Consider the following 11,690-nt stretch of genomic DNA (forward strand, 5'->3'; position numbering starts at 1 on the left):
GGCGGAGGAGGTCAACGTCTGACCCAACGGCCACGTGTAAAGGAGTAAACCTTCCAAATCAGGAGTGGAGCCCCGAAGGCGAAATGGTGCCTTGCAAACACCGTTTCGGCAGCTCCTGCAGCCAAGCTGGTGCCAAACGTCATGCTCGCATTCCTTTGGAACCCATCAGCAAGGCCGAGAGGGGGATTCTGACGCATGGGCAACCCAGGATCTCCGTACTTCATGCCCAGGCTTGCGCCCTGGAAAGGCCACTCCAGCCTCACCCTAGAGTGAGGAAACAACACGGCAGCTGCAGTTACGGGTTATAAGTCCCATCCAATTGGCGTAGGAAACGGGGCGCCACGGGTCAGCTGCGACGGTGGGAGGAACCATCGCGTTCCATTGGTCGGCTACCGCCCGCCTCAAGCCGGGCAGCCCCGGCCAGTAAGGTGTCGACCCGCCAACGTCCGTCTGCCTCATTGGGTGCTTGGGGCTTAGTGTAAAGCACGACAAGCGGACGTTAACACCGCACCAGACAAAAAAGGAAAGAATAAAACGAAGATGCCAGCTCTTCGCATATCAAGCTGGAATGTTAGAACCATGTGCACAGGGCTCTCAGACAGCCTTGACCACATTGACGACTCTCGCAAGACCGCCATCATCGACCATGAGCTCGACCGACTCAATGTCGACATTGCTGCTCTCCAAGAGACACGCGGCTTGCTGACTGTGGTTCCCTTAAGGAGAAAAATTACACTTTCTTCTGGCATGGCAAGAGCGCAGAAGAGACCCGAGAACATGGCGTTGGCTTTGCAGTGAAAAACACCCTGATTGCCACAACTGTACCACCAACAGGAGGCTCTGAACGCATCCTTGCCATCCGTATATCCACCAGCAGTGGACCAGCCAATCTGTTGAGCGTTTATGTGGCAGGGCCAAATTGAACTTGTAGTTTTAACTGTATTGCTTTTAGTGTTTAGGTATAGGTGTAGCTCCCCTGAATAAATCACCCCTTTTTATTAGATGTTCCCTACCCTTTCATAGAAGTGTGTACCCCTGATTAACTTTTCCCTCTTCCCCAGTAACATGACCCCTTAGAACAATAGCCCCTTTGATAAGACCTAGCTCTATGATAAGACCATGTGCTCTGCCACCCTGTAAGTCCACAGCTCCTCACTTAGCAGACCAGCGGCAGCAGAGAGAGGACTGTGTATTATATATCCACTCTTCCCCTTTTCTTGGGAGCGCCTGCCCTGTGTGTTTTTGAGCTGTTCAAGTCACGTCCTGGTGAGTTTTATTGTGAAATTGTTGTTCTTTTATATTGTATAATCATGTTTTGAGTTCTAGTGCAGTTTTTAGAAGGTTTTTACTTAGTTATGGTCTAAAGTGTGTTTTTGTCTTTGGAAAGTTTTTGTGAAAGTTTAATTTTGAAGCATTGAGATTTTACTGTTCCATGATGGGTTATGATTTGGATTCTGCACAATTATATTTTCTTTCTTACCTTTTTGACATATATGGAGTAAGGATGAGTATTGTTTTTTAAAGGAGTTAAGTTTCTTTGACTATAGTTTTACAGGTTGGAAGAATGTTTTTCATGAGTTTACATTTATTGAGTTTTGTTTTATAACTTTTGGTTCCTCAAGATGACATGATTTGCTTGGAGAATTGATTTTTGTTGAGAAAGATTCATATTTTACCCCTAGAACATGTAGATTGAATGACTTTTTAGTGTATCTCTACCATTGTTTAAGCTAGGTGGTTTGACTTTCCCACAGATCTAGAGACCCAAGTGTATAAATTCCTTTCTTAGAAGATCACCAGATGTTTATTCATGAAATTAGACTTGTCTTAGTCCCACTTCCTTCACTGCATTTTCTTTTATGTTTAAATCCACTTTTACCACCTGTTTACATTGAGGCTTAGTGTGATTGTCTTAGACTGGGTGAAGTCTAATTAGAAGTTATGTGGAACTGATAAGGAACATGGATTAGTACTCATTAGATATTCAGCCAGAAACTTGTGTTGCCATTGTGTATGTTTGGAATTAGTGACCTTGTGTAACATGCTGTACATAATAGAGTTAGACTGCGCTATTTAACCAATTTAACTTTCTTTTGATACATTTCTTAATTGTTTTCTTGTCTTTTCTTGTCTTTTCTTGATTTTTAGGTTTCAGTCAGAGTGCATTTAAGGTCCATTATTTTGACGCTCTGTGTTGGTTTTTGTTTTTGGTTTTTTTCCGTCTTCTTTAGTTTTTTTGGTTAAGTTTATTTACTTTTCATTTCCAATTACTTTTTGTTTCCAATTTGATTTTTTTTTTCCAAATTTATTAATTTCTGGTTTTGTTTTCCCAAAAGGTTTTTTTTGTGAATGTAAAACTTGCAGTTAATCCTGGATTAAATAGTTTTGTTTGTAAAGTTCCATCCCAATTCAGTCTGTCTCTTTCTTTTTTTAAATTTGTTCCAGTTTTCTATTAAATTTTTCGCGACTTATCAATTTGAACCAGGCCTTTACAGATATTTTCTTCAGTGAACCGTTTTTCTTCGTTACATTTACGCCCCAACCCTCTGCTCTCCCCCCGAGTCAAAAGACAAGTTCTACGAGGAGCTTGACACTGCCATCAGCACCATCCCAAAGAACGAGCACCTGTTCCTCCTGGGGGACTTCAATGCTAGGGTTAGTGCCGACCACGAATCCTGGCCAGACTGCCTTGGACACTTCGGAGTGGGGAGTATGAACGAGAATGGGCAGAGACTGCTAGAGTTGTGCTGCTATCATCAGCTCTGCATCACCAACACCTTTTTCCAGACTAAGCCATTGCACAGGGTCTCCTGGAGACACCCAAGATCCAAACGCTGGCACCAGCTCGACCTCATCATCACGAGACGAAATACACTCAACTTTGTCCACTTCACCCGCACTTTTCATAGCGCGGACTGTGACACAGACCACTCCCTCCTTCTCAGTAAGGTCAAGCCACAGCCCAGGCAGATCCACCATGCCAAGCAGAAGGCACGTCCCCGCATCAACGCCAGCCGCTCCATAAATCCAACTGTCACCCAGCTCTTCCTCACCTCACTTGATCAAGCACTCTCCTCCTCCAATCAGCAAAGTACTGTGGACAAGTGGAACTGCCTGCGTGACACCATTTATGACCAAGCCCTCGCAGCATATGGCAAGAAAGTGAGGAAAAATGCAGACTGGTTTGAGGCCAATGGAGCGGAGATGGAGCCAGTTATCGAGGCCAAGCGCACCGCCTTCCTCAAGTACAAAGATAATCCATCGACGAGGAACCTTGAGGCTCTTAGAAAAGCTAGGGGCAAGGCCCAGCAAACAGCACGACGCTGCGCAAACAACTACTGGCTCAAATTCTCCTCCCGCATACAAGCCGCTTCCGACACAGGTGACATCAGGGGTGTTGAGGCCAGTCTTCTGCGCGCTTCTGGTTTGCGTACTGCGCGCACTTACGCGTTCTTAATCAGTTTCAAATGTTACGCGTGGCAACTACTTGTTTTCAGTTCGTTCGCCACGGCCAGCTAGACAACAATTTTCTTTTACCGTTCTCTATTGTTCTCTCTCATTTTCATGGAGTTGTTCGTTTTCTAAGTTGAATCTACATGTACATCTGTGATGCCTGTTCTGAGGTATGTAATGACACCTGCAGTATGAACAATAAACCAACTGTTAATCATATAGACAGGTTTCTAGCATCGATAATTCTAGAAACTATAGGTCCGATTGAGATCGCGTTATAGGAAATCGGCGGCCTGTGGCAAAATGTGGGGAAATAGAATTTGAACCCTACATTTTAGTAAAAGAAAATTGATTATGAACTGTAGATCTACTGAATGTGCTACCCAGTTTCTTTGTGAACATTTGTAGAGTGTAGCTATAGAACTTTGAAGTAAAATTACTGCGGGTTTCCTGTATTTCTTCACCCGTACCGGACAATTTCGGGCATCGATAAATCGTCTTGCCTTGATGATGTCGCCATAGAGGGCGCTATATATTTACCTACCGGTTTTATGATGCCGTAATATCATTTCTGTTATATTTCACGTCGGAGAACATCAAAGAATGATGGATGCCAAAGATAGTGTTTCTCAAATTTCACCCATGAGTAACAGAACATCAAGCTCAGTTCATGTGAAAGCAGCCGCAAAACGAGCTGAACTGTTATGTAGGCAACGTCTACTGACAAAGAAACAAGAATTAGAATCTAGACATCTTGCTGTGCAACAAGCTAGGCAACAGGAAGAATTTAGACTGCAGAGAGAAAAGGAAAACTTCGACCTGCAGGTAGAAATAGAAGTTTCTGAAGCCAGCATTAGTGCTATAGAGCAATATGAAGATGAGTTTGATCAGAAAATCAGATTCAAGTTGCCCGACGAAATTCCTCATCCGGTGGCATGTGCAAGTTCTGTGTTGGGTGATAGAATTGAAGCTGGAGCATCTGAAAGGGTCTCTTCAAATGAAGAGCCCAACAAGATTGAAAATCCTTGGTCGATACCGCAAGACTTTCAAGGTAAAGTAGATGAAGTCGAAAACCGGATGCCAGAATTGACTCCGCAGGTGAATATAGGCCAGCTACACAAAGATTGTGCTCAGCTGGATCACCATGATGTGCCTGAGCCAACTACAGCACAACGGTATCAACCACATCTGCAGCCCATTTCCGATATCGGTGAGCTGACGCAACTTTTGATCAAGCAACAAGTTAGAGCTGCGTTACCAGCACAACAGATAGAAAACTTCAATGGCGATACACTGAAGTACACAAGATTCGTCAAGTCCTTTGAGTTCGGTGTCGAAGACAAGACCACAGACGGTAGAGATAGACTGAATTATCTTTGTCAATATACCTCCGGAGAGCCCAACACTCTGGTAAGCAGTTGTTTACATTACCATGATGCTGAAGAGGGCTACAGCAAGGCTAAAGAGTTGCTAGCCAAAAGATACGGCAACAGTCACAAGATTGCTCAGGCGGTTTTAAATAAAGCCAATAATTGGCCTGACATCAGAGCAGAAGATGCTACCGGCCTGAATAAGTTTTCGATATTCTTATCGGAGTGCAAGAACATGACAAAGTCTGTCAGCGCTCTCAGTGAATTAAACCACACCCAGAGCATCCAGATGTTGGTCGAGAAACTTCCGTACAGACTGCGCAGCATGTGGAGAAACAAAGCGTATGAAGTGGAAGAAGAGAAAAAGAGATGCATTGTCCTTGACGATCTGGTGAGTTTCGTAGATCGACACTCTCAGATACTCTCCAACCCAACGTTTGGAAGGCTACGTGAGACTCCCCACCTAGGCAAGAATAACATTGGAGAGAAGAACAAAAGAGTTCAAGTCAAGAAAGAGGCATTTGGCACCGCTGTGAATAGCCATGCAGAGAAAGCAAGGCAGAAGAAGTCTTGTCAATTCTGTGGCGGTAACTCCCATCACGCTACATTAGAATGCATGAAATTCGCGCAGCTGAGTTGGAAGGACAAGTCGTCATTCTGTTTCAAACACGGATTGTGTTTTGGCTGCCTAGGGGTCGGTCATACGAAATCAAGCTGTAAACAGAGAGAGTTAAGTAAATGCAGCAAATGTCCAGGCAACCATCCAACAGTTCTGCATAATGATGAGAAAATCACTAAGACGTCCCACCCAGCGCAGAACTCTCAGACCCAAGTCACAACGGGGTGTGCAGGTGTACTAGGGGCTGGGGCGAATTTGCACGCATCTGGCAGTCCTCGAATGGCTATCGTACCCGTCTTAGTAAAGGCATCTTCAAGTCATGAATGCATTGCCACGTACGCATTTCTAGACAACGGATGTGGAGCAGTTTTCGCAGACAGCGAGATTTGCAGAGCACTGAAGGTGAGAACAAGGAAGAGAAGTATAATACTGAAAACCTTGAATTCAGAAGAAGTTGTCGACTCTGCTATCGTGATAGATAGACTCCAGTTGGGAGGGATGGTAGAGGAGAACAGCTTCATCGACCTACCTGATGTGTATGTCAAGAATGACATTCCTGTGTCGCCAGAAGACATGGTAACGAAAGATGATCTGCAGGAATGGACCCACCTGTCACACATACAACTACCACAACTGTGCAGCCCAGCGATTCCAAGGGTAACCCTAATCATAGGTATGAACGTACCAGCTGCTACAACACCAATTGAGGTCATCAGAGGCAACTCGGGAGATCCTTATGGTGTTAAGACCCCTGTGGGATGGGTCATCTATGGAGTGCCCGGCAGACCCAAATCCCAACTTGATGCGAACTACATCAACGTACTAGATGGCTTGACCAACCTGGAAGATCAATACAAGCACTACATGAACTTAGACTTCAATGAAAGGTTGGGCGAAAGCCAAGATGAAAGTGCACTGTCAAGGGAAGACATGCGCTTCTTAGACATTGTCAAAGAAACTACAGAGTTTCAAGGCGGTCACTATCAGATGGCACTACCACTACAGCGACCCACAGTAAGAATGCCTGACAACCGCTCGCTGGCAGAGAAGAGAGCTGTTCAACTGAAGCGGAAGTTCGATAAGAACCAAGAGTTCAAAGAGAAATATGTGCAAGCTATGGAAGATACCATAGGCAAGGGTTATGTTGAAAAGGTTCCCGACAGCCAGAAGTTCAGAAGTGATGGTAAAGTCTGGTTCATCCCACATCACGGTGTTTACCAAGTTCAGAAGCAGAAGATGAGAGTGGTGTACGACTGCGCCGCAGAGTATGGTGGTGTTTCCCTGAACCGACAGCTGTTACAAGGGCCAGACATGACCAATGGTCTCACAGGTGTGCTGATGAGATTCAGACAAGAACCAGTTGCCGTCAAAGCTGACATAGAGGCAATGTTCTACCAAGTGAGGGTGAGATCGGAAGATAGAGATCTCCTAAGATTCCTATGGTGGCCAGGTGGAGATCTGAGTCGTGAATTAGAAGAGTATAGAATGACAGTGCACGTCTTTGGTGCAGCATCGTCTCCCAGCTGTGCCAATTATGCACTACGTAGGACAGCTACAGACAACGAACAGCGCTATCGCTCGGAAGTTACGAATGCTGTCAGGAAGAATTTCTACGTCGATGACTTTTGCAAGTCAGTACCAGATAAAGAAGAGGCCAAGGTCATCTCGAGGGAAGTGACAGACCTGTTAGCTGAGGGTGGATTCAGACTCACCAAGTGGGTCAGCAATCAGCGAGAAGTCTTACGGTCGATTCCTAGGGAAGAATGGTCTAAGGAGGTAAAAGGCCTGCAGATTGATCAAGATGTTCTTCCACCAGATAAAACTCTTGGAGTCTTGTGGTGTATGGAGAGCGACACCTTCGGCTTCGAGATCAATGTGAAAGATCGTGAACCCACACGTCGTGGTATACTATCCATTGTGAGTTCAGTTTATGATCCGTTGGGAATGGTCAGTGCTGCCATTATGCCTGCCAAGTTGCTGCTTCAGGATCTATGCAGATTGAAGTTGAACTGGGATGAGAAGATTCCTCAAGAACACCTGCACAAATGGAACCTTTGGCTGATGGACCTACCCAAACTAGAATGCATCTCAGTAGATAGATGCTTCAAGCCTGAAGGCTTTCAGGATCCTGTTAGTGTGCAGATCCATCACTTTGCCGATGCCAGTGAGAAAGGGTATGGCGTCGTCAGCTACCTGAGACTACAGAACAGATATGGAGATGTTCATTGCTCCTTTGTTACATCCAAATCAAGAGTGACCCCGTTGAAGCAGCAATCCATACCCAGACTTGAACTTACAGCAGCCACTGTAGCAGTGAGAGTACACAACTCGATAGTTAGAGAGCTGGAGATCCCTGTTGACCAGACTTTCTTCTGGACAGACAGTATGACCGTCATCAAGTATATCTGCAATGAGACGACAAGGTTCAAGTCTTTCGTGGCTAATCGACTTACAGTGATAAGGGACAGTTCTCATCCATGTCAGTGGAAGTATGTGAGATCAGAACAGAATCCAGCAGACGACTGTTCAAGGGGACTTCCCATCGACAAGTTCATTGCCAATAGGAGATGGTTCCGAGGACCAGAGTTTCTCTGGCATGCAGAAGCAGATTGGCCTTCAACTTGCGTGACCGAGGAGCCAGAAGTAGATCGGGACCCAGAAGTAAAGCGTGTCATGGCGGCAGTTCCGATTGAAAATCTGCTGAGTCGGTCAAATGCAGTTAAGAAGCTGATAGAATACTACTCAGATTGGAATCGTCTGAGGAGAGCCGCAGCATGGTGGCTACGGTTAAAGAGAATCCTGAGAAAGAGAAGCAAAGAAGAATTCAAACATGACGCTGTGAACAACCTCACAGTGGAAGAAATAGAAGAAGCTGAAGTGAGTATCTTGAGATGGGTTCAACATGAGGCATTTCCTCACCAGATAAAGAGGCTTCAAGAAATGAATGATGGCCCTCAAGATCTCATAAGGGAATCTCCAAAACAGCAGAAAGTGGATAAGCTGTTAGACCAGTTAGACCCAGTGATGCACAAGAGCTTGATGAGGGTCGGCGGTAGGTTACAAGCCGCTCAACTCCCAGAGGAAGCCAAGCATCAGATAATCCTGCCACAAAGGTGCCACGTGACAGACCTGATTATGCAACATACACACCAAAAGATTCACCACCAAGGCAGAAATCATGTACTTGCAGAGCTGCGCCGGAGATATTGGATTTTGAAGGCAGGAGTGGTTTTGAAGAGTGTGTTGAAGAGGTGCGTGATTTGCAAGAAAGTCCAAGCTAAATTGGGTCAGCAGAAGATGGCAAACTTACCCGCTAACAGGCTGCTATCTGAGAAGCCAGCCTTCACTAGCACCGGAATAGATTACTTTGGCCCCTTCAATATCAAGCAGGGCCGCAACATAAAGAAGCGGTATGGAGTAGTATTTACCTGCTCGACCAGCCGAGCAGTTCACATTGAGATTGCAGAGAGCCTAGACACAAGCTCGTGCATAAATGCAGTGAGACGCTTCATTGCCAGAAGAGGAAATATAAAAGAGTTGATTTCCGACAATGGTACCAACCTCGTGGGTGCTCATGCAGAGTTGAAAAAGGCGATGAGCGAGTGGAATCATGAAACTCTCGAGAAATTCACAACTGATCGTGGTATCACCTGGAAGTTCAACCCGCCAGCAGCTTCACACTTTGGCGGCATCTGGGAACGCCAAATCCGTACCATTCGGAAGATACTACAAGCCATGTTGAATGAGCAGCATATGAGAGTGTGTAGAGATGAGGAACAGCTCAGGACCTTGATGTGTGAAGTTGAGTACACAATTAACAGTAGACCGTTAACCCATGCGTCTGATGATCCTAAGGATTTGAACGCCATCACTCCCAATGATTTGCTCTTGCTGAGACCGAGCAGTCTATACGTCGCACCACCTGGTGTTTTCTCAGAGAAAGATCAGTATGCGAAGAGGCGATGGCGCCAAATGCAGTATTTGGCAGATCTGTTCTGGAAGCGATGGTCTAGAGAATACCTGATGGATCTTCAACAGCGCCAAAAATGGTTGTACCCTCAGAGGAACCTACACCCTGGTGATGTGGTGTTAGTTGCTGACAATCAAGCACCGCGCAGTTCGTGGCCCCTTGGAATAGTGGAAAAAACCTATCCTGACACGAATGGATTGATCAGGAGTGCTGAGGTAAAAACAAGAACGGCTCTTCTGGTGAGACCGGTCACGAAGCTTTGCCTTCTCCTTGAGCAAGAAACTTCAGTTCTGAAGGATCACAATGAGCCATTGTGTAATGCACAACAGTTATAGACACTTTGAAGAGACGAGTCCCCGGCGTCTAAACTGGGACACCTAACTGCAGGGTTTACCCTAGAGTTGGGATGGGTTGCTGGGAACCCAAGTCAGATTAAAAGCAAGACTGACTTTAAGGGTCCTTTCAAGCTGTTGCTTAAGGATACCAACCAGACAGTGGATCTTCACAAGGGAGACCTTCAATGTTCTACAGCCACCATTTCACCTGGAACACCTGTCAGTTCGATGCAGTGAGATTAAGTCTTCGCGGATGGAGCTGCAGGTTCTGAAGCCAAAATCTACTTGAAATCATCGCAAGACGATTCCGGACATTCGACAAATTGTACTCATCCTAATGGAAGTCTCCGTGAATGTTATGTCTTTTAAAGTAATTTTAAGAATGTTCAGCATACGCTGTACAGTTATACTCTACTTGTTGAAAAGACATTGTTCTACTTAGTACAAGTGTTTGCCTTTTTTCCAAGTTGTTAGATGTGTCCTTTTTGTTTTGTTGAAATCTCACTTTCTTAAAGCTTTTCTTGTGAAGCATGCAAAGACTGTTGTTATGATAACTTATAAACTTGTTTGATGAGTCTTTATTCTTATTGCTACAGGGATGCATGAATAGACACCATTTGCTGGAGTTACACCTGTGTGCACTCTGTATTCAGTGCTTCGGTTGACAAGCATCTAGTATTCTACAGGTTTCTCTTTAAAGCAGAAACGATTGCTGCAACTAGTTCTATTTTTTAAAAGTGCGTTTAAATTAGTGCCTGAGTCTTTTATAGTTTTCATGATTTGAGGTAATTGTATGTTCGTTACATAACAATTAAGGGGCTGGAATGTTGAGGCCAGTCTTCTGCGCGCTTCTGGTTTGCGTACTGCGCGCACTTACGCGTTCTTAATCGTTTCAAATGTTACGCGTGGCAACTACTTGTTTTCAGTTCGTTCGCCACGGCCAGCTAGACAACAATTTTCTTTTACCGTTCTCTATTGTTCTCTCTCATTTTCATGGAGTTGTTCATTTTCTAAGTTGAATCTACATGTACATCTGTGATGCCTGTTCTGAGGTATGTAATGACACCTGCAGTATGAACAATAAACCAACTGTTAATCATATAGACAGGTTTCTAGCATCGATAATTCTAGAAACTATAGGTCCGATTGAGATCGCGTTATAGGAAATCAGCGGCCTGTGGCAAAATGTGGGGAAATAGAATTTGAACCCTACAAGGGGTATGTACGAGGGGATCAAGCAAGCCACAGGTCCCTCCATCAAAAAAACGGCGCCTCTGAAATCCAAGTCCGGTGAAGTCATCACCGACAGCAGCAAACAGATGGAAAGGTGGGCTGAGCACTACATGGAGTTATATGCCACAGAAAACACAGTGTCAGAGGAGGCTCTGAATGGCATCGCAAACATGCCTGTGATGGAGGAACTTGACAGGGACCCCACGCAAGAGGAGCTCAGCAAAGCCATTGACAGCCTCGCTTGTGGCAAGGCCCCAGGTGCTGATGGGATAACACCTGACATCGTCCAACTTGGGAAACCAACCCTTTTGCCACATCTTCACGACCTCCTCTGCCTTTACTGGAATGAAGGAGCCGTCCCCCAGGACATGCGTGACGCCAAAATCGTCACCCTGTACAAGAACAAGGGCGACCGCAGCGACTGTAACAACTACCGCGGCATCTCTCTGCTCAGCACTGTGGGGAAGGTCTTTGCACGCGTTGCCCTCATCAGGCTCCAGCTTCTGGCGGAGCGCGTCTACCCTGAGACACAGTGTGGCTTAAGGGCAGCAAGATACACGGTGGACATGATCTTCACCCTTCGACAACTGCAGGAGAAATGCCGTGAACAGAGGAGACCTTTGTATCTCGCTTTCGTCGACCTCACAAAGGCCTTCGACCTTGTTAGCAGAGATGGTCTCTTCAAGCTGCTTGCAAAGATTGGTTGCCCT

At 45.5% G+C, this 11,690-nt stretch overlaps 1 protein-coding gene across 1 annotated transcript; it reads left to right on the forward strand.

Annotated features, from left to right (window-relative positions):
- Window positions 1-4,059: 4,059 nt before the first annotated feature.
- On the forward strand, window positions 4,060-9,747 carry LOC119727373. Its single transcript, XM_038199241.1, has one exon. It carries the CDS (start codon window positions 4,060-4,062, stop codon window positions 9,745-9,747), a length of 5,688 nt encoding a protein of 1,895 aa, XP_038055169.1.
- Window positions 9,748-11,690: the final 1,943 nt, after the last annotated feature.

Source organism: Patiria miniata, unplaced genomic scaffold, assembly GCF_015706575.1.
Source record: "Patiria miniata isolate m_02_andy unplaced genomic scaffold, ASM1570657v1 HiC_scaffold_20, whole genome shotgun sequence".
NCBI lineage: Eukaryota > Metazoa > Echinodermata > Asteroidea > Valvatida > Asterinidae > Patiria > Patiria miniata.